The sequence below is a fragment of the Neomonachus schauinslandi genome, chromosome 10 (genome assembly GCF_002201575.2).
Source record: "Neomonachus schauinslandi chromosome 10, ASM220157v2, whole genome shotgun sequence".
Taxonomy (NCBI): Eukaryota; Metazoa; Chordata; class Mammalia; order Carnivora; family Phocidae; genus Neomonachus; species Neomonachus schauinslandi.
In genome coordinates, this window is record NC_058412.1 from 31,006,669 (window position 1) to 31,030,779 (window position 24,111).

General features: G+C 38.5%; 2 protein-coding genes across 9 annotated transcripts in view; one reads left to right on the forward strand and one right to left on the reverse strand.

Annotated features, from left to right (window-relative positions):
- Window positions 1-14,580, reverse strand: part of DHX57 (DExH-box helicase 57) — a 54,440-nt gene extending 39,860 nt beyond the window's left edge. For 4 of the 8 annotated variants that reach the window (XM_021697474.1, XM_021697477.1, XM_021697473.1 and 1 more), the window contains exons 1-2: window positions 7,068-7,539; window positions 607-765 (exon numbers count right to left, since the gene is read on the reverse strand). In XM_021697474.1, the coding sequence (XP_021553149.1) occupies window positions 607-765; window positions 7,068-7,360 (452 nt within the window). In that variant the 5' untranslated portion in view covers window positions 7,361-7,539. Of the gene's footprint in view, window positions 1-606; window positions 766-7,067; window positions 7,540-14,113; window positions 14,123-14,204; window positions 14,425-14,540 lie in introns of those variants that run through there. The other 4 variants (XM_021697475.1, XM_021697481.1, XM_021697479.1 and 1 more) reach the window with 4 other exon arrangements.
- Window positions 13,143-21,995, forward strand: MORN2 (MORN repeat containing 2). The gene is made up of 6 exons (XM_021697622.2): window positions 13,143-13,151; window positions 14,639-14,768; window positions 17,298-17,348; window positions 18,915-19,021; window positions 19,847-19,983; window positions 21,893-21,995. The coding sequence occupies exons 1-6, from the start codon at window positions 13,143-13,145 to the stop codon at window positions 21,993-21,995; spliced, it is 537 nt and encodes a 178-aa protein (XP_021553297.2).
- Window positions 21,996-24,111: the final 2,116 nt, after the last annotated feature.

A 24,111-nucleotide genomic window follows, 5' to 3' on the forward strand; every position in this document is an offset into this window, starting at 1 on the left:
AACCACAGAAGCCCTGGCTATCCTCTCTCCTCATTCATAAAAACCATCCCTCATTTTTTGCTTTGCTGCATAACCACCTTTCCTAAATCTAAGGCAGATAAAGAGATTTGTAGATAAGATGGAAATGGAGCTGTTCATGATTGACCACCCATTAATTGTGGCAAATGCAATGAATTGACTTCTTTGACTGAAATCACAAAGCAGAACAGTAAAAGTTGTTTCTCTTAGGCAGATGGTTATGAGAAAGTGTACCCCTAAGACTTCATCTCATCAAGTCAATATTTACTCTTACAACAATACTGCTACTGTACACTCCAAGGTTTTATTTGGAAGGCTGTCAATAAAGCAATTACTGAATCCGTTTCAGTGCTGTCTTCGGAAAAAAAGCTAAAAAGCCAATCTGTACTGCTTGCAGATATTGCAAAACAAACTTACTCTAAAACTGATGTTGAATAGTTATTCTTGTATTTCTCTCAGCTCACTTTCAACTAATTATATTGTCACAATGGGATCAGTATTGAAAAGTACTCCCAAAGACACACAGGACCTTCCCACTGCCAATACATCTTCCTTAATATACGAATTTACTCAAATAAAATGATTTACTCAGATCCAGCATCCGCATCTTGTTCTTGGAGGTCCCGGAGAAGAGCTTTCACTTTCTCTTGGTTCTCAGAAGTCATGTGCAGGGTTTGAAGGGGCACTTTGGCTTCAGGCTTCCATTTGGGGCGTGCCTCTCCTTTTCTTACGCTACTGTTGCTAGGTCTGCAAAGGACACATTTACTTGGGACCAGCACTTTGACATTCTCCCCACAGCCCCCAAATACAGACAACACGAACTGGACTGTCAAGTATCTTACAAATGGTAACAATGAATGTGAAGAATTCCCTGTTTTCTATAGTACTGACTAGATTTCATTATCTTGCCACTGCTGAAAAAACACCTGATTAGATTCTTAATCATTAAATCTGGCTTCACTAACTCAAGAATCCTCTGGAAAAACTAATGCTATGATGACTCCTGCTGGAATAGAGGATTTTCAAAAGAAATACATTACACACAAACTATTATTTCATTCTACTTTAGGTACCCAATCTGAAAACAACGAAGGGTCTCATTTTACTTGTGAATATTAGGTCCTGCTTTTGAAATATTTACCTAAGTTATCATTATTTCCTGATTACAAAAATAATAATAATAAATACATGTTCACTGGAGAAATGTAGAAAACAGAAGTCATCCTAATTCACATCAATTCTTTTCACAGACATTTATAAATAAAATTATACAGCATATATAATCTTTTATAATTTGCTTTATTTCCTTATCAAAATAAAACTGGTATTTCTCTAAGATTAAATATTCTCCTACAACGTGTTTTTAAATGGTTATGTATAGATATAGATGCACTGGAATTTATTTCACTAATCTTTCATTGTTGGATTTTAGATTTTTTTAGGTACTCTTTTTAATATTTAAAAAAACAAATTCAAAAGTTTAACATTATTCACTAAATTTCTTTTTTTCGTCTGGCATGTTTCATTATAAATTTTCACAAATCTAGGGAAATGGAAGAAACTTTTTTGTGTTTAAAATCTCAATCCACAATACTGAGACTTTGAAAAGAACCACACACGTATACTTGCAACACTGGGTAGCAAAGGAGAAAATATAATCGACTGTGGTTTTAGCCACTTAGTCACAATTTCTGAAAAGAAATGTTGCACCAAGTCTATCATTTCCTCTAACAGTTTTTTTCTTTTTTTTAAAGTAGGCTCCACGCCCACTGTGGGGCTTGAACTCATGACCCTGACATCAAGAGTCGCGTGTTCTGTCAACTGAACAAGCCAGGCGCTCCTCAATAATGGAACACACACACACACAAACACAAATGGAACCTACGCTTTAGAGAGTCAGTTTTAGGACTGCTTTAAAAAGTAATCTCTAGGGGCGCCTGGGTGGCTCAGTCGTTAAGTGTCTGCCTTCGCTGAGGTCATGATCCCAGGGTCCTGGGATCGAGCCCCGCATCAGGCTCCCTGCTCGGCGGGAGGCCTGCCTCTCCCTCTCCCACTCCCCCTGCTGTGTTCCCTCTCTCGCTGTGCCTCTCTCTGTCAAATAAATAAATAAATAAATAAATAAATAATCTTAAAAAAAAAAAAAAGGTAATCTCTATACCTAACGTGGGGCTCAAACTTATAACTCCGAGATCAAGAGTGGTTTGCTCTACCAACTGAGCCAGCCAGGCAAAGAGACCTCTAACTTTTTGTTTTGAAAAAATTTAAACCTATAGAAATAAACATCTTTTACCTAGATTCACCAGTTGTTAACACTTGCCATACATTAATGCGCAGACACATTTATGCACATCTCATCTTCTCTCTCTACACACATATATGCCTATGATATTGCCCCATTTTATGTATATATTGCTAAACCGTCTGAATGTATGCTGCAGACATCATATTCACTCTTAAATATTTCAGCATGCCTTTTCTAAGAACAGAGATAGATTCTTACATAACCATAATACTATTATCACTCATAAGATATTTTATATTGATATAATATCATCTAATATATAATCCATATTCAAAGTTCCCAACTGCTTCAATCATGTCCTCTATAGATTTTTCTTAAGATTTTATTTATTTATTTGAGAGAGAGAGAGAGAGAGAGAGAGAGTACAAGTGGGGGGGGGCGCGAGGAGCAGAGGGAGAGGGAGAAGCAGACTCCCCGCTGAGCAGGAAGCCTGATGCTGGGCTTGATCCCAGGACCCTGAGATCATGACCTCAGCCAAAGGCAGACACTTAACCGACCAAGCCACCCAGGTGCCCCAGATTTTTTTGATTATCTAATTAAAAATGATATTTAGCTATTCTTTTTCTCAAACTCCCTTAATTTCGAACAGTTCTCTCACCTATTTCCTGACATTGTCTTTTTGGAAGAGCTCAGGCCAGTCAGCTTGTAGAAATTCTCACAACTTGGATTTGTCTAATTACTCCCTCGTGATTAGTTAAAAAGGGGGGGGGGGATTCTACATACTCCTTTCTCATCCACCATTTATCTGTATACCCCTTTACTTTGCCTTCCTTCCTGTTACTAAGGAAGAACCACACTAGATCCTAAAGTCAATCCCTCTATTTGTACACTGTATCCCAATCTCTTCAATCTCCTCAAGGAAATCATCCCAGCACTTCTCTTTCCCTCTACATCATCGGTTCTTCATTCCCCTTGGAGCATTCCCATCAGCATACACACATCTTATATAATGTCACCATCTTAAAAAACCAAACCAAACCAAATTCTCCCCTTGAGTGCACACCACCTCAAACTACTGCCTTATCTCTCCTCCCTCCTCTGCCCTTTATTGTAAAACTCCTCAAAACGGTTATCTAAATCATTGTCTTTGTCTCCACTTTCTTTCCTTTTCTCTCTGACACACACTGCAATCAGGGCTTCTCCTCACCAACTATATCAAACAGCTCTTGTCAAGGTTACCTATGCTATAGATATAACTCAGTGAGGCCTAAAACCAAAATTATAAGGAGAAAAATCAAACACTACACTAAGAAAATCCTGCCTCATTCTACCACCCATCAAGAGTCTTGAACATTATTGTTACTGAAGCTAAGGTGCAGACATTCACCAGCTGAGGCCTTGGAGTAAAACTGTATGTGAGAAAAGACCAAAATGGGGGGCCATAGAGAAGAGATCCTGTCAGCTCATTTTCCTCTAGGCATAGAATTGTCATGCCACCTACAGAAACAGTGTGAGATCTGGCTTTGGGATTCACAGAAAAGGGAGATACCAATTAAAAACTGAAATTACCTGATTCTTGGGAAACAACACGTGAGGGACATCTGGATTGTAAACTTTTCCATGTATAAGATAATTTTCTTAGTTAATCTTACCGTGGTAACCTGCATAATCTCAGTCCTCAATAAAACAGAAGTCTCCAATAATCCTGAATTCAAATGAATAAACGTGATATCAAAATTTCCAGTCTATCCCATCGGTTCAAGAAATTCCTGGTGGCCTTCACATGTGTTCTCCAGTGGTCTGAGGGTCATAACTAGATTCAGCATCTTTGTGGGAATGAAGAGAACGTTGCATCTTCTAGGCCTACTTAGGGGAAGTGATCATTCCTATGGGGCAGAAGGGGAGCTGGGGCAAATGGGTAAAGGAAATCGAAGGGAACAAACTTAGTAATAAGATGAGTGTGTTCTGGAGATGTAGTGTACAACACAGTGACCACAGTTTACTATAATGTTTTATATGTTCGAATTTGGTAAGACAGTTCTTAGAAGTTCACTCATATATGTAAAATTTAAGAAACAAAAACAAATGAACAAAGAAAAAAAAAAGAGACAGGTGGGTGCCAGGGGAATGGGTGAAACAGGTGATGGAGATTAAGAAAGAGTACACTGATCTTGATGAGCACTGAGTAATGTATAGGATTGTTGAGTAATTATACCGTACAACTGAAACTACTATAAGACTGTATATTAGTTAGACTTGAATAAAGAAAAAAGTTCACACCAAAAATAAACAAACTGTAATTATATAAGGCAATGGATGTGCAACCTAAAAAAAAGAAGTTACCTATGCTATCCGCATTGCCAAATCCAGAGGCCAGTGCACATCTCTCTTGAGCTCTATAAGCACTCCTTTACAACTGAATATCCCCTTTATGTATCCCATCCTATCTGACTGGATAATCCCCTTTAGAGCACCTTTATTTCCCGATTCCAGAAACCAAACTCTCCTAGTTTTCCTCCTACGCCACTGGCAACTCCTCTCTCCCCTCTGTCAGATTCTCCTAATCTCTCTCAGCTCTAAAGCCTCGAGTATCCCAGGGCTCAAAGCCTCTTCTCTATGTAGTCTATCTCATCCAATCTCACAGTTTTAAATCGAAGTCATTCAGAGGACTCACATTAACTTCTCTAGCTTAGATCTTTTCCTTGAACTGCAGACTTAGAAGTACATTGTCTGTGACACTTCCACTTGGAGAGTATCTCCTAACTAGTCTTCCTGCTTCCAACTCTGCCTCCCCTGGAGTCTATTTTCCACGCAGAATACGGAGTTAGGGCTACCGAGTATAGTTGCGCAGACCACACATATATTCTGGGGCTCTAACTGCCTAAAGGGACACCGTTTTCTAATTCACATAAAGGCGTATGTTGAATAGTAGCACCTCTGGCCGGAGGGAATGACGTCACACACCTTTGCCTCAAAGCCGGCAATGGCTTCCTATCTTTCTCAAAGCAAAAGCCAAAATCCTTATAAAGGCCAATCAAGTCCTACACAGTGTTAGCCTCTTGGATCTAACTGCCTGTTACTCTCCTTCTTACCCATCCACTCCAGCCACATGCTTCCCTGCCACTTCTTAAACCTTCTAAGCACACTCCTGGCTGAGGGGCTTTGTACGCGGTGTTTCTTCTGCCTTGAATGTTCTTCCCTCAGGTAGCTTCATAGCTCTCTCCTTCATTTCCTTCTTGTCCCTGCTTAAAGGACATGCTATTAGAAGCCTTCCCTGATCACTCTACATAAATAGCAACTATTTAAAAATAACAGCAGTTTACTTTGGCATTTTCTACCTCTTTTATTTTTTTCCAGGGCACTTTCTACCTGACATATTAGATATTGTTTAAGGTCTTTATACCTCAAACTTGCTTCTCTGAAGACAAGAACAATATTTTATTCATTGTTGTAATTCTAGTCCCTAAAATAGCACCTGGTGCCTAGTAGGTGCTCAGGACATACTTGCTGTATGAATGAATGCCAAAGACGGTAAGAACCTCCAGTTATAATGTCTACGTTTTCAAAAAGAAGGGACTGCATCTAACTCAGAAGTTAGGTTCTTAAGTCAGCAGGTAAAGTGAAAATAGAGCTTAAAATTACCCTGGAAGATTCCTAGATTCCTTTAGAAAAAGGTGTCAAGTTTGAGATTGACATATTAGCTCTCAGTATGTCTGAAATGACTATTTTTCTTCTAGAACAAAAGAAATTGTAGATTCTCTAGCTGAATATCAGATCAAGTATTTGGTTATGTTAGGGACTATGTATAAAAAATATATATTTAAACCCTAAAATCACATACTCAGTACATCAAGTGGCTTCAACTACAAAAAGCACTTGGAAACTAAGACTGACCAAGGGAATTGTAATTCTTCTTCCATTTCTTGCCCACTGTGGGGCTCAATTCATTTAGTGGCAAGTTTAAACTACTTAAATGCTATCTGTTTTTCTTTTTCTTTTCCTGAGTGCATACAGATGTATTCATTTAAGTTAAAAGCATGTTTGATGCAGTTAAACTCCAGCATTCACCTATATTCCTTTCTAACTAATATTTAGTTGGGAGTTATTTCCACAAAAGAGAGAGAGTGAGTGTGTGTGTATGTGTAGCTTTAAAGAAATCTTTCCATCTCTAAAAATTCCAGTAGACAGCTTGCAGTGCCACTTGAGAGACGAGAATTCTCTATCTATACTGCACAACATGCAGCAGTAAAATCTTTACTTTCACTAAATATTCATTAGAGTTATCAGAATCTACTCATTATTTAAAAGTTGAGTACGAAAGAAGCCTGGCTATGACTCTGTCACGGGTCATCACAGGAAGCACCAGTGAAGATTTGGCTGATATGTCTGGAAAAGAGATAATTAATCCATCAACTAAACAGACAGCAAGTACAGTCAAGTAGCATTTTGGGACTTTCAAACTACAATGTGTAAGAAACTCTTAAAATAATTTTCATCACTTTCGCCATTTCCAATATTTACTTTCCTGGTAACAGGAGTTACAGCAACAGTATTATATTCAATTCACAGTGTCATGTAAGTTGAAGTTAACTTCAGATTCCGACCTTGCAAAAAAAAGCCGTTATTTGCCAACATGCCTCTAGAAAAGGTTACAAAGTGGGAGACTGCAAGGTTTTAAAATAAGAGGAACGATTCACTTGACTGGAATTACTCGGCATTTCCCCCCTCTTCCTCTTAGCACTCTGCTGTCCCACAGATTAGGAATTGATACCTTTTCTGCATTTACACATTACAAAAGCATAATGACCTGGATGAGCGCCTTGATTCGCTGAAGATGCAAAAGTCATTGCCATCATCCCACATTCTGCTCGAGGCTTTCCTGTTGCCGGCACCACCACCACCACCGCCCCCGTGAGATCTGCTCGTGTGACTCCTGCCTTCCCTTCCTCCTCTAGAAGACCCTTTTCCACCTCCTTTGCCTGGCTTGCCTTTTCTTCTTACCGAGGAACTCATTTTCACCTGCAAGAGAAAAACTAATACAGACATCATAAAACCAGACAAGTACGACAATCCTTTGTCACAGTTATGGAGATAGCCCATTACAAAGAAATAAGGACGGGCATGTGTTTTAAAAGGGTCAGTCTAGGGGAAGCAGAGATAAATTGTTTTGACAAAAGTTTTACAAGCACATCTCTCTGAGGATTAATATTTAGTGAGTCTCTCTGACACAGATTTCTTTCTTTTTTTTGTTTTTTAAAGATTTTATTTATTTATTTGACAGAGAGAGACACAGCGAGAGAGGGAACACAAGCAGGGGGAGTAGGAGAGAGAGAAGCAGGCTTCCCACGGAGCAAGGAGCCCAATGCGGGGCTCGATCCCAGCATCAGAAATACACGGAGAAGTTTCAAAACACACATGCTTAAGCCCGAGTCCTACATCCTGATTTGGTTAGATTTGGTATAGGGTTTAAAAAACTAGTTGAAAAAGAAATGTTTTCCATGTATTTAATATGTGATTTGATAAACAAAATTTTAATTTACATATACACTTTCAGAGACACAGACCTGGCTCAGAGATTTTGCCTGGGTAGAGTGAAAGTATAGAGCTTTTGTGTGCAAATGAAGTTGAGCTGTTAACCAGCTTAAAATAGAATGTTATAACTATATGATGTTTTATGTAAGCCTCATGGAAACTACAAAGCAAAAATCGACAGTACATATACAAAAGAGAAAGGAATCAAAGCATACCACGACAGAAAATCATCAAATCACAAATACAGCAAGAGAGGAAGAAAGGAGCAAAAGATCTATAAAACACCTAAGAAACAATTAACAAAATGTCAGTATTAAGCCCTTACCTATTAATAATTACTTTAAATGTAAATAGATTAACTTCTCCAATCAAAAGACACAAAATGGCTGAATAGATAAAAAAATAAGACCCAACTATATGCTGCCTACAACAGAAGTGCTTTTTGGCTTTAAGGACATCGAATGAAAGTGAAGGGATGGAAAAAGCTATTCCATGCAAATGGAAACCAAAAGAAAGCTGGGGCAACTATACTTTTATTTGGCAAAATAGACTTTAAGGCAAAAACTAACAATGGACAAAGATGGTCATTATATAACGATAAGGGGATTAATTCATCAAGAGGATCTAACAATTGTAAATATTTATGCACCCAACATCAGAACACCTAAATATATAAAGCAAAACAGAATTTATAGACCAAAAAGAAAGTAAAAATGAAAATTATACATTAAAATTATAAAATATAGCCAAAGCTAGATATTTATTTTTATTTATTTATTTATTTATTTTTAAGATTTTATTTATTTGTCAGAGACAGAGAGAGCACAAACAGAGGGAGGGGCAGACGCAGAGGGAGAAGCAGGATCCCCGCTGAACAAAGAGCCCAATGCACGACTCTGGATCAAGACCTGAGCAGAAGGCAGATGCTTAACTGACTGAGCCACCCAGGCATCCCCGAAGCTAGATTTAAGATAGTTTCTTAGACTTAATATATTCCTATAATAAGAGAAAATAGCTGTAACTCAAGAAGTAATAAGCTACATTAAAAGAATAAAATACCTAGGAATAAATTTAACCAAGGAGGTGAAAGAACTGTGCACTGAAAACTATAAGACATTGATGAAAGAAACGGAAGAAGACACATATAAATGGAAAGATAGTCTGTGCTCATGGATTGGAAGAACTGATATTATTAGAAAGTCCATACTACCCAAAGTAATCTCCAGATTCAATGTAACCTTTACCAAAATTCCAATGGCATTTTTCACAGAAACAGAACAAATAATCCTAAAATTTGCATGGAGCCAAAAGACCCTGAATAACCAAAGCAATCTTGAGAAAGAAGAACAAAGCTGGAGGCATAACAATCCCTGACTTCAAACTATATTACAAAGCTGTGGTAATAAAAACAGTATAGTATTGGCATAAAAACAGATACACAGATGAATGGAACAGAATAGAGACCCCAGAAACAAACCCACATATATATGGTCAATTAATTCACAACAAAAGGAGCCAAGAATATACAGTGAGGAAAGAAGTCTCTTCAGTAAATCGTGTTGGGAAAACTGGACAGACACATGCAAAAGAATGAAATTAGATTATTATCTTACACCACACACAAAAATGAACTCTAAATGGATTATAGACTTGAATGTAAGACTTGAAGCCATACAACTCCTAGAAGAAAACATAGGCAGTAAACTCTTTGACATCAGTGTTGGTGAGGATTTTTTGAACCTGACTCCAAAATCAAAGGCAACAAAAGCAAAAATTAAAAAGTGGGTAAACTAAAAAGTTTCTGCAAGCAAAGGAAAACATCAACAAAATGAAAAGGCAACCTATTGTATGGGAGAAAATATTTGCAAATCATGTATCTGATAAGAGATTAATATCTAAAATACATAAAGAGCTCATACAACTCAACAGCAAAAAACCCCAAACAATTCAATTTAAAAACTGGCAGAGGATCTGAATAGACATTTTTCCAAAGAGAACATACAGATGGCCAACAGGTACATGAAAAGATGCTCAACATCACTAATTATCAGGGAAATACAAACCAAAACCACAATGAAATATCACCTCACACCTGTGAGAATGGCTATTATCAAAAAGACAAGAAATAATGAGTGTTGGCAAGGACATGGAGAAAAAGGAACTCTTGTGCACTGTTGGTAGGAATGTAAATTGGCGTAGCCACTATGGAAAACAGTATGGAGGTTCTTCAAAAAATTCAAAATAGAACTACCATACAATTCAATAATTCCACTTCTGGGTGTTTATCCAAAGAAAATGAAAACACTAATTCAAAAAGATATACATATGGATATATACAATGGAATACTATTCAGCCATAAAGGAGAATGAAATATTGTTATCTGCAACAACAAGGATGGACACTAAGGGCATTTTGCTAAGTGAAATTAGTCAGAGAAACACAAATACATACAATCTCATGCATGTGTGGAATTTAAAAACAAAAACAACCAAGCTCACAGATAAAAAGAAAAGACTGGTGGTCGCCAGAGGCTGTAGGTAGAGGGTGGGTAAAATGGGTAGAGGGGGTCAAAAGGTACAAACTTCCAGTTATAAAATAAATAAGTTATGGAGATATAATGTACAGCATGGTGACTATAATAAATACTCTATTGCATGCTTGAAAGTTGCTAAGAGAGTAAATATTAAAAGTCCTCATCACAAGAAAAAAAAATTTGTAACTATGTATGGTGGTAGATGCTAACTACTAGACTTACTGTGGTGATCATTTCACAATATATACAAATGATAAATCATTATGTTATATACCTGAAACTAATATAATGTTATATGTCAATTATACCTCAATTTAAAAAATGATATACGCTATAGCTATATGCTATATCTATATATATCTATATATAGCTATATGCTACTTATCACTTTAAATTCAAAGAAACAAATAAATGAAAAGTAAACAGATGGTAAAAGATAAATTATGCAAACAGCAACCACAAGAAAGCTGGAGTGACTGTGCCAGTATCAGACAAAATAGACTTTAAAGTAAAAAAAAAAATGTTACTAGAAATAAAGAAGGACATTTCATAATGATAAAGGGGTCGATCTAGCAGGAAGATATAACAATGATAAATATATATGCACCTAATAACAGAGCACCAAAATACAGGAACCAACAATTGATATAACAGCAAAGACGACAAAATTCCTCATGAAGCTTACCTTCCAAAGGGTAAGACATAAATAAACAAATAAATAGATAATATCAGTTAAATGCTATACAGAAAAAGAAAAATCCTAAGACTGTTATTTTAAAGAGAGTGGTCAAGTAAGGCCTCTCTGGGATCATGTTTGAGCAGACACCTGAACAAACTGAGAGAATGAGCCATGAAATATTTGTGAAAAGAATATTCTGAGGGGAAGGTGCCAGGTCCAGAACATCTTCAATGCACTGAGCTGGACAAACAGTAAGAAGTCTGATGGGTATGTACTGAGGAGAGGGGATGAGGTCAGAGAGCAGAGAAGGCCAAGAAAAAGCTGGAGACGGGGAGCACTGGGAGGAGAGGCAAGAGAGAAGAGGTTGTTACCTCAGTAAATCCTGCAGGCCACAAAGCTAACATTGCATTGCCACAGTAAAGATCTGGTTGGGTTTAGTGTTTAAGTTGCAGTTATTGCCACTTTAGGCTAATACTTGACTTTGAAGATTTTATACACAATATTTTTGTTATACATCACAACTTGGCCACCTCCACTCCAAACAACAGAATGAATTTTCTTAAAGTGAGCTTAGTTTCTTTTGGTGATTCATGTTTGTACATAGATTCTGTGATCCCATTTCATACTGCATCATATAGGAACACTTTGTATAAATGAACTGCTTTTTGTTTTCATATTATTAGTAGTATCATGGTCCCATCACATGCCTATTAACCTCATAAATGTGTCATTAGTCTTTGAAAAAAAATACATAAATATGTATGTGTAACATGAGAATTTCTCTCCAAAGCAGGGCTTAAAGTATTTTGGAAAAGTTTGACAGAGTATATCATGTGAATTCAGATTTACCTCAGTGCCAAGAATTATGTTTAGATAGGAAAAAAGAAACTTGTTTTGATCTCAGATAGAAAAATAGATTGCTTTGGGTTTTATGTAGCTTTAGATTTTTAAAAAGCTAGAATTTAATCTGTTTAGCTAAGAGTGATTTGGAAAAAAATTTTTTTGGAAAATTTTTAAAAAAATTCTAAATATGATAGGAAGTCACTAAAGAGCTGAGGCAAAAGATGGCTAGGACTGACTCATGTTTTAAAACAATTATGCTAGCTGCTTCGTGAAGAATAAAGAGACTGCAGGGGGGTGAGGAGAAGCCAGGAGGCCAACTAGGAAATTACTGCAGTTGTTCAGGCAGAACAAATACAGAGAAAATACAGTGGGCGGGACTAGGGTGGGAGCAGCAGAGTTGAAAGGTGGTCACAGATTCTGAATGTATTTTAAATGTAGATGAATTAGATGAAAAGTATCAGAAAGAAATGTCTACAATTATTGTAAGATTTTTTTGGCCTAGGTTAACTGGGTGAATAGTGGTGTCATGTGCTCAGAACTGGAATATTGGGGAGGAAAAAACCGGGGGAAGGGTGTCACAAGTTCAGATTGGATCTGTTACATTTGAGATGCCAACAAGATACTCACGTGGAGACATACTGAAGGTAGTTGAATATACAAGTCTGCATTAAGGGAAAGGTAAGATTATTTCATTTAACCGTCTAAAAATCTAGTACAGTAAAGATTATTTTCTACATTTTATAGAGGAGACTAGAGCACAGATAAATTATATGACTTGTCTGATGCCACTGAATGTATAGAAGCAAAGTCTGGAGCCAGGGTTTCAAACAATCTGACACCAAAGCCAAAATTCTTTCTACCGTATCTCTTCCTCCTCAACCACACACGTACCTTACATCTTCAATTCAAAGTTTAATGATAAACAAGACCCCCTTTGATTTGTGCCTGGGTCTTAATTTATAAAAGTGACAACAAGGAGAGGTCAATGCCACCAAAAGAAAAGTTTAATGTTATTCACCGTTTGGCCAGAAAGGAGAGAGGTACATCATGCCACGCCGGGCCAGGCCCCAGGAGGAGGTACCAGAGTCAGTCAGGAGGCACAAAGGAGCCAGGGGAAGGCAAAAGCCACAGCCTTTCTTAGTGTTTCCGCAGGAAAGGCAGGGCCGAGTAAACAGTTTAGGATTGGCCAGTTAAAATAATTCCAGCAGGCTTTGGGGCTGTGCCTAGTTGCCTGTGACCTGGCCCTGGGTTGATTTAGGGGGAGGGAGGAATTGGCTTGGGGTGCAAAAATTAGATGAAGGAGGTAGGTGGTTGGGGGTTGGTCTGCATATGAAAGGTCTGTTCACAGGTCAAGGTGAATTAGCTATCTCTAGGAAGGGCAGTTTCTTCCTGGCCAGGTAGGCCCCCAATGTGTCAAAATATAATAAAATATGGAAAATAAGAAATGATTAATATACTTTTCAAATCCAAATTTCAAATCCCTTCATTGCAAGTTTCCTGACTCCAGATCTCTTAGATAAGAATATCGTAAGAAGCCCAACTACCTCAAATTCTTCTGTAAAAACAGTGGTACTTACACACATACTCACAAAAATGTAGGGTCATTTAAAGCTTAACAGAAGACCAAAACAATCAGACAAACTGAATTCTGTAAAGTTGTGCATCAATAATTATCTATTACTTCTAGAATTCAGACAAAGGGAAAAGATATACCAATCAGACAGAAAGATCAGAGCTTCAGCTCAAAAAACACCCAGTCCAGGGAAGTTTGTGTAAGTAAAATACATTAGGAAAAAAGCAAGAAGATAATGTGCTTTGATTTTTAGAGTGGCTAGCCAACCAGACTGCGCCCCAGCTAGCTTGCCTAAATAATGATCAACAACTTGTCTCACACCAACCCAGAAAATCTCACCTTTACAACCTGATCTGAGATCTGCTCTCAAAATGTTGAAGGAAGGCTAGCTGGCTGTATCCAATACAATTCAGCCCAGATGTTTTCAAGGGAATGGGAATTAGGTTGTATAATCTACATGTATTAAATTTCAGCATTCTATTCCATTTAGCCTGGGAAGATTCCAATTATTTTTCTTCACCGCGGACACAGGGACCTAAGTTTGGCTCAAAGAGGATCCTTTGTTTCACAGGCAGAACAGGCCCCCAGGAACAGAATCACCAAACAGGACACTGAAAACTGATCACACACCACTCCCTTCCCAGGCAAACCTCTGACTGACCCCATATATCCAGCTCTACGCAGATACCTACACCTGGTACCTTTCTTCCAGCATACACTCAGTTCGAGACGGTGACAAGAGACAGGAAGGGAAACCCGAGCCTCTCCAATGTAATCCTTTACCCCTCTCCAAGTTGAATTCAGCTCCCTCGCCTCCAGCCTGGGTGCGGACAACCGGGATCCTGCTGGTCCAGACTCCCAGGCCCCAGCCAGCCTGCCCGGATCCCACCCGGCCGGATGCTCCTCAGACTCTGACCATCCCCGGAGGGGGAGGCGGTAGCAGGGTCCGCACACTGACAACCAGGGCGGCGCGCAGACCACGCACACAGGCACACATCCCTTGTCCGCGGAAGGGGAGGCCGTGGCGGGTTCGAAGCGCTGCTTCCCGGGGCGGCTGTCAGGAGGGAGGGCCCAGGCTGAGGGGTCCCGCCAGGGCTTCGCCACCCATCGCGATCTCACCTAGAGCGGCGCCGCCGCGGCCCTGCTGCAGCAGCACAACCTCCTCCCTTCCGATTGGCTCAGCTTCGGGCCCTCGCATATTCGCTTCCGGGTGAGAGGTGCCTCGTCGCCCCGGCAACCGAGTCGCGCTCTGCGCGGAGTTAGCGCTTCTTTCCCTCAACGCTATAGAGCTGGCGGCCCAGGAGGAACCGCAGAGTCAAGAAAATATCTGCAACACACCTCTGTCGAGTGAGTGCCCCTCCTCCCAATGCCCCGAGCCGGGAAGTTCACCTCTAAGTAGAACTCGCATTAAGCCAGAGCGTGGACACTGGTAGCTCCTGTGTGGCTGTGACTTATTTCCTGATCGTCTACACTGGGGATGGCGTGGGGACACGGAGACACCCCCCCCCCCGCCCCGTCCTGGGAATCAGAACACCTGGATTCCAGCCTGTTTCGGCCGTAGACTCACTGTTGTGACATCTTAGGCAAATGCCATCCTCTCCAGATTTTTCCTCTATGGTGCCAGATGGTCTCCATCTCTTACATTCCCTCTCGCTCTAACATTACAAAGTTTCCAATGGTTGAAAACCGTTTGGTTTTTCTGTATGATCAACTTAGGTACCCTGCTTAATAAGCATTTAAAGACTGGGGCGCCTGGGTGGCTCAGTCGTTAAGCGTCTGCCTTCGGCTCAGGTCATGATCCCAAAGTCCTGGGATCGAGCCCTGCATCGGGCTCCCTGCTCCGCGGGAAGCCTGCTTCTCCCACTCCCCCTGCTTGTGTTCCCTCTCTTGCTGTGTCTCTCTCTGTCAAATAAATAAATAAAATCTTAAAAAAAAAAAAAGCATTTAAAGATTGCTTCCCAAGTGCCATTTATTCACTAGACATTCAGTTCCTACCTACAAGTACTAAGCACCTACCACTAAGTACTACTATGCTGGACACTAGAGTGAGAAAAAAAGATTTGACTAATCCCTGATCCTTGACCTAGATGAGCTGGGTATTGTGATTGGGGATTCCAGAAGAAACACATTATTTTAACAGGGTTCTAAGTACTGCAGTAGGGATCGGCCCAGGGTGCTGTGGAGACTCCTAGGCGAGTCTGGGGGTGAGGGGAGATAAGAAAGGATTTGCTCAAGTGATACTTGTCTTTTTCTTTGTGCCTTTTTCTGGGAAAAATTTGCAACTTTGTATTACAGTTCACCAATTTACTTTTCAGTTGTATTCATTATGCTATTCAGTCATTACCCCAATTATGTTATTCATTTCCTAGATTGCTAATTGGTTCTTTTTCATAACCACCTATTTCTGTCTCAAGGATACTATACTCTCCCTTTCTGTCTGAGGATGTTACAGAATTTTAATGTCTTCTACCTATTGTGTTATGTTTCCTCAAAGGGGATGAGCCTCTGGTCTTTCTCGATTGGCACTTAATTTTTAAGTAAAAATGTCAGTTCTCTTGCCCCACCCATAGAGATTCTGTCAGTAGTTTAGGAACTTGAAGGCATCCCAAGTAATTCTGAGGCACGAGCCACACTTTGAGTAACATTCTGGTAGACTCTTTAGTCCCAGAAGTTAGAATTTACTTATCTTCTCTATATATGTTTTCTTTGGTATTGGAAAAATATAATTTTTTTAAAGATTTTATTTATTTATTTGACAGAGAGACAGCGAGAGAGGGAACACAAGCAGGGGGAGTGGGAGAGGGAGAAGCAGGCTTCCCAAGGAGCAGAAAGCCTGATGTGGGGCTTGATTCCAGGACCCTGGGACCATGACCTGAGCCGAAGGCAGACACTTAATTGACTGAGCCACCCAGGCGCCCCTGAAAAAAATAATTTCTAATGATTTGGTCCACTAAATGTCCCAGGGCTTTGAGGCATAGATTCCCCTCAGTCCTTTCTTTTGACCTGGTCTCCATTCCAATCTCATTCCGTTTAGACAACCTCACCCCTACCTCTCCCCACTATCATTTACTATCTTTATTTTCTATTCCCTCCTTCTGCCAGTTCCTCACTTCACTTTACCTCTGTGAGGGCATCAATAGGTCATATAGGCTACCCAAGAGAAATAAAAACATATATCCACACAAAAACCTATACATGAATGTACATAGCAACATTCTTCATAACAGCCCAAACTGGAAACAACCCAGCTGTCCACCAATTGATGAATGGATAAACAAACTGTTATTTCTGTACAGTGGACTCTTACTTGGTGATAAAAAGGGATGAAGTACTGCTACATGCTACAATATGGTGAACCTTAAGAACATTATGCTAAGTAAAAGAAGCCAATCATAAAGGACCACATACTGTGTGACTCCATTTATAGGAAATGGCCAGAATAGGCAAATCTATAGAGACAGAAAGTAGATTAGTGATTGCTAGGGGCTAGGGCTGGGCCTGGGGTGAGGTGGAGCTGGGCGTAGAGAAGAGGTGGGAATGGAAATTAGGGGAATGAAGACTAACTGCTAACATTATAAAATTAGATTGTGGTGATAGTTGCATACCTCTTAATATGCTAAAAAAACACATTGAATTGTATACTTTCAAAGGGTAAGTTTTGTGGTATGTGAATTATATATTTATAAAGCTATTATAATAAATAAATAAAAATAGATCATCTAGACAAAGTTATTCATTTCCCCAGGACCTACACTAGACAACGGAAATGCCAAGTAATCATGCTTGTGATCATATGAAGTGAGTCAGTTTGGGTAGCTCTTAAAGCACATAAAAATATTTAAGTTTATGTGACTTTTCTTAAATCTTTTATAACAGCTGCTGAAGTGTATAAGATAAACTTTATATTTCCAAATGGAGACAAGTATGGTAAGCATACATTTCAATTACTTTTTCTATCTAGACCAAAATTAAATAGCTTAAGGGGTGGTTGAGGTGGAAAGAGCCGAGATGCCCTTCAACAGATGAATGGATAAAGAAGATGTGGTCCATATATACAATGGAATATTACTCAGCATTCAGAAAGGATGAATACCCAACTTTTACATCAACATGGATGGGACTGGAGGAGATTATGCTAAGTCAAATAAGTCAAGCAGAGAAAGTCAATTATCATATGGTTTCACTTATTTGTGGAACATAAGGAATAGCATAGAGGGACATTAGGAGAAGGAAGGGAAAAATGAAGGGGGGGGAATCGGAGGGAGGGATGAACCATGAGAGACTATGGACTCTGAGAAACAAACTGAGGGTTTTAGAGGGGAGGGGGGATTGGTTAGCCTGGTGATGGGTATTAAGGAGGGCACGTACTGCATGGAGCACTGGGTGTTATACGAAAACAATGGATCATGGATCACTACATCAAAAACTAATGATGTATTGTATGGTGACTAACATAACATAATAAAATTAAATTAAAAAAATAAAATGCCATTGTAAAATTCAAAAAAAATTAAAAAAAGAAAAAAGAAAAAAAAAGAAAAAAAATTAAAAACCTTAAGAGTAAAAAAAATGAGGGGTGCCTGGGTGGCTCAGTCGTTAAGCATCTGCCTTCGGCTCAAGTCATGGTCCCAGGGTCCTGGGATCGAGCCCCGCATAGGTCTCCCTGCTCCTTGGGAAGCCTGCTTCTCCCTCTCCCACTCCCCCTGCTTGTGTTCCCTCTCTCACTGTGTCTCTCTCTGTCAAATAAATAAATAAAATCTTTAAAAAAAAAAAAAAGTAAAAAAATGAGACTGTAAATTTTGTAAAACAACTATTGGGATATTAACTCCATTAAATAAAATGACATAGAAATACTAATAGATGGACAGATTTAAAATTTTTTTTTTAAAGATTTTATTTATTTGACAGAGAGAGACACAGCGAGAGAGGGAACACAAGCAGGGGGAGTGGGAGAGGGAGAAGCAGGCTTCCCAAGGAGCAGGGAGCCTGATGTGGGGCTTGATCCCAGGACCTGGGATCCTGACCTGAGAGCCAAAGGCAGACGCTTAACGACTGAGCCACCCAGGCATCCCGACAGATTTTAAATTTAAACTCTAACGTTAAGTCTAGACAGTATGCCTTGGAAACCTATGTATGGGATCTGTCAGTCTTCCCGGCCAGTGTGTTTTAATGGTTACCTGACCTTCTAAGGGCCGCTTGTCTGGCTCAGTTAGAAGAGCATACAATGCTTGATCTCAGGGTCATGAGTTCGAGCCCCATGATGGATGTAGAGGTTACTTAAATAAATAAATAAATAAATAAACTTAAAAACCAAAACAAGACTTCTAAGTGCATGGAGCTCCTTTATCTCTGGCCTCATTGGCTTCAATGCTAGGGAGCCAAAGAGACCCATAGGGGTACAGTTATGATTAGTCCTGAACATAAATACTTTATTACCTAGTCTAACAAGGTTCCCATTCATAATGGATTACAATATATTTCTCTCTTGTTTAGATGGTGACTGTACAAGAACATCTTCTGGAATCTTTGAGAGAAATGGAATAGGTATTCATACCACTCCTAATGGGATTGTCTACACAGGAAGCTGGAAAGATGACAAGGTATTGTTGTTGTAATATTGACAGTGGATAAGTAAGCCTATTGCTTAAATGATTCCTGGCATTTCACCATTAATGAAAAACACATGTGAGTAGACTATATAATAAAAATAACTGATATGAACATAGGAGTGATATTAAAGTCATACAGGGTTTGTCATCTTTTTTTTTTTTTTAAGTTTTATTTGTTTAAGTAATCATTACACCCAACATGGGGCTCAAACTCACCACCCGCCCTTCCCGAGATCAAGAATCACATGCTCCTCTGACCAAGCCAGCCAGGCCCCCTGTCATCTTTATTACCATCTTTCTCATCTCCTATTCACTGAGTAAAGCTAAATGCATTACATAATTTACTCATCTAATCCTCACAGTACCTCATGAGGTAGGTACCATTAATGCTCCTATTTTACAAATGAGGGAAATCAGGCTCAGGTTTCTTGCCCAATGAGTGATGAAACCAGATGTGGACTCAGGTGTGCTTGAATACAAATTTTTGTTTCTAACAACTTCTTTGCACTGTTTCCTGGGCTAACTAAATTGGTTGTCCTTTAAGACTTTTGATATATTCAAGATGTCTTAAGGATCCTATTATCATCATCATGGACCCCCTAGATGTTCAAATGCCCCAGATTAGGAACATTTGACTTGGTGGGCTTCAGAGAGAGATGCATTTGAAGGACAATGATCAATGGTAAATGTTGTCTTATTTTTGTGGAAATAAAGGGTGATACAATGATAGATTAAATAATAACTAAATGGATGATAGACATATATATACAGAAACTGAATGTTAGTTACTGATGTCATTTCGTTTGTTACAAACAGATGAATGGTTTTGGAAGGCTTGAGCATTTTTCGGGAGCAGTGTATGAAGGACACTTTAAGGACAATATGTTTCATGGATTGGGGACTTATACATTCCCAAATGGGGCAAAGTATACTGGAAACTTCAATGAAAATAGGTAGGCTTAAAATAAGAAGTCATTGTAGTTCTAAAAGGTTCTTTTCAGGCATTTTTGCTTAAATATTATATTTAGTTAATGCTAAATATTCTTTTGTAATACAGTTCATTAAAATATATTTATAGTATATTTGTTAAGAATTGTTGGATTAGGGGCACCTGCGTGGCTCAGTTGGTTGAGCGTCTGACTCTTGGTTTCGGCTCAGGTCATGATCTCAGGGTCGTGAGTTCCAGCCCTGCATTGGGCTCTGAGCTGGGCGTGGAGCCTGCTTAAGAGTCTTTCTCTCCCTCTGCTCCTCCCACCACCTCTCTTCCTCCCTGTTAAAAAAAAAAATTGTTGGGTTATTTTGGGGGGGAAATGTTATAAACAGAGGTTAAGACCATCATGAGCCTCCAAAAGAAAATATTCTTGTTGATAACCTATTAGACTTTTCATTTATTTCCTCTTATCTCTCCTATTGCTATAGAACTTTTTGTCATCAGCGTGGAAATGGAAAGCTTGTCACAATTATTGAGAAAATTTAGGCCAAAAATTATATATATATCAGGATATAAGAAGTATATCCTGATAAGCTTTGTTTTTTCTTAATTTTAGAGAGGGAGGGAGGGGCAGAGGGAGAGGAAGAGGGAGAATCTTAAGCAGGTTCCACACCCAGCATGGAGCCCGATGCCAGGCTCAGTCTTACATCCTTGAGGCCATGACCTGAGCCGAAATCAAGAGTTGGATGCTTAACCAACTGAGCCACCCAGGCACCCCTATCCTGATAAATTTTTTTAAAAAGCAGCCTTGGGGGATAATTTCAAATTTGTTTATTGGATTTTGACCTGATATGTGTGTGTATTTTTACTAAGCTAATTTTTATTTTATTTTTTTTTTAAAGATTTTATTTATTTATTTGAGACAGAGAGAATGAGAGAGAGAGAGCACGCACATGAGAGGGGGGAGGGTCAGAGGGAGAAGCAGACTCCCTGCCGAGCAGGGAGCCCGATGCGGGACTCGATCCCGGGACTCCAGGATCATGACCTGAGCCGAAGGCAGTCGCTTTTTTTTTTTTTTTTTTTTTTAAAGATTTTAAACTAAGCTAATTTTTAAAGTGTAAGCAAAATTAGTTAGTTTTCGAATTGTAGAAATGTACTCACTGTTGTCCTTTCTGGGCTTATGCTTGAAGGAAAAATAAAAGTAAAATGAAATAAAAGCACACTTTTACAAGCTTAATCTTCACACTGAATACCATGCCATATAATCCAGAGGTTCGTGTTCATTTACAAATATCCCTTTATTTCCAGAATTGAAGATACAACCTAATTGTTATGAAGTGGTTGATATAAATACATTTTGAGGAGGGCAGAAAAGTGTTCACCTTTTTTGACTCCCAAGTCTGTGCTGATAATGCAAACTTTTTCCACTGATGTTAATGAAGAGAAAAAATCTAACCCCTGGCATAAGTCTGTTTGTTTATGTGAAGTACATTTTCACTACTCCCAAGAGTCTAAGAAAACCCCGCATAAAGCATAGCACCTCACACATAGTTGATGGTCAATAAATATTTGTTGAATAAATGAATGAACTAATATGAACTTTTCATTTTTTAACTGATTGTTTTGGTTTTGTGTAAACTGAGTGTATGTGATCCTAAAGTCTTGGATACCAGAATTTGTATATTAACAATGTTTGTTTGGAATAGTAATGGTTTTGGTAGGATATGAAAGCAGGATGCTGAATTTCATTTTACTTTATTTTATTTCATTTTATTTTATTTTATTTTTAGGATGCTGAATTTTAAATCAAAGTTTGAAAGTGGAAAGATATAATTCTTCAGGCATAGAGTATAATATGCTAGACAATCTTATACCTGGACTCTAAATTCTTGGTCTTGGTTAATGAACAAATTTATTTTTCACTATTGCAGGGTGGAAGGTGAAGGACAATATACTGATACCCAAGGACTAGAATGGTGTGGTAACTTTCATTTCACTGCTGCTCCAGGCCTGAGACTAAAGCTCCACATGTAGTATATTCTGCATTAAAGTTTTAATGTGGTAACTGAAACTTTTAGGTATAAGGAAAACTTAGTCATCTGAAATACCTTCATATACTACCTCTATATCATAATTTAGCCAATAAAACCATCTCTCAACGTCTTTTTGAACTTTATATTCATCATCTTATAATTAGTTTAAAATAAATTATGTGGGGTGCCTGGGTGGCTCAGTCGGTTGAGTGTCCAACTCTTGATTTTGGCTTAGGTCATGACCTCAGGGTCATCAGATCGAGCCTGGCATCGGGCTCTGCTCTGTGTGTGGAGCCTGCTTAAGATTCTCTCTCCCTCTCCCTCTGCCTCCCTCCTTGCTCTCATGCATGCACTTTCTCTCTCTCTCTCAAATAAATCTTTTTAAAAAATTAAATTATGTGATTCATTTTAATAAACACAGCAGAACTATCTAAATCTTGGCAGAGTCAATTTCCAATCCTGTGCCTGAGTTTTATCATCTTTAAAAAGTATATCTGTGTGTTAAAGGGAACTATCAAGGAAATGAAAAGAATCCACAGAATGGGAGAAAATATTTACCAATCATATATCTGATACAGATTTACATTCCAGAGTATATAAAGAACTCATATGTAAATACATATAAATAAAAATACAACCCAATTAAAAAATAGACAAAGGATTTGAATAGACATGTCTTCAAAGAAGATATACAAATGTCTAATAAGCAAATGAAATCATTACTCTTTAGGAAAATGCAAATTAAACCCACAATAAGATAGCACTTCACAATCACTCAGATGGCTATATTAAAAAAGACAGACAATGACAAAGATTGGCAATGACAGGGAGAAATTGGAAACTGCCAACATTTCTGGTGGGAATATAAAATGGTACAGCCGCTATGGAACAGTTTTTCAAAAAGTTAGACATACTGTTACCGTATGACCCAGCAATTCCTAACTATGTCCCCCAAATAAATCGACCTGTATGGGAATTATTCATAACAGCTCAATATTGGAAACAACCCAAATGTCCATCAACTGATGAATGAATAAACAAAATGTGGTATATCCATATAAAGGAATATTTTCAGCCATAAAAAGGAATAAAATACTGACACATGCTACAACATGAATGAACCTTGAAAACATTATACTAAGTGAAGGAAGCTGGTCACAAAAGGCCACGTATGGTATGTGAAATGTCCAGAATAGGCAAATCCATAGAGCTAGGGAGTAGATGAGTGGTTGCTATGAGAAGTAGGAACTGGGAGGCATGGGATTTCTTTTTGAGGTGATGGAAATATTCTAGAATTAGTGGTGATGGTCGCACAACCTCGTGAATACTAGAAACCATTGAATTATTCACAATAAAAGGGCAATTTTTATGTGTGGTATGTGAATTATATTTATTTTTTTTTAAAGTAGATCTATGTGTCCTCACCTATTCTATGCCAAGGAAGCTTTTTTACCTTCTAGATAATACAGTTTAAAAATTACCAGAAGAGTGGGTGCCTGGGTGGCTCAGTTGGTTGGGCAACTGTCTTCAGCTCAGGTCATGATCCTGGAGTGCCGGGATCGAGTCCCGCATCGGGCTCCCCGCTCAGTGGGGAGTCTGCCTCTCCCTCTGACCCTCCCCCTCTCGTGCTCTCTCTCTCTCAAATAAATAAATAAAATCTAAAAAAAAATTACCAGAAGAGTACATGACAGCTACATATTAAAAATTACAATGAAGACCTGAGTGTTTGCTGGAACTATTTTTCCAAAAATGACCAAAAAGTGCTATAAACAGTAACTTTAATATCATATTTCTTCATTCAAAGTCTTGTGGAAATTTGTACTTCTCAAATTAGCAAGTGTACTGTACTTGCTAAATTTTTAAAAATTTCTGTTGTACTACTATAAATCTGGGTTGAAATGTCTTTTAAAGTAGAACCAAAAATGGTATTTTTGTTAGCTTCCCATAATCATAGATTATGTATTTAATTTCAAAATACCCTATTTTTAACTGTTCAAAAATACATTTTTAAAATTAGACACTTTTGGATTTGTTGGTTAGCACTAATTGGTATGTTTTAGAATTAAATATTATTGTACTAGAATTTATACAAATTAAGATAAATTGAGAGGATGTTT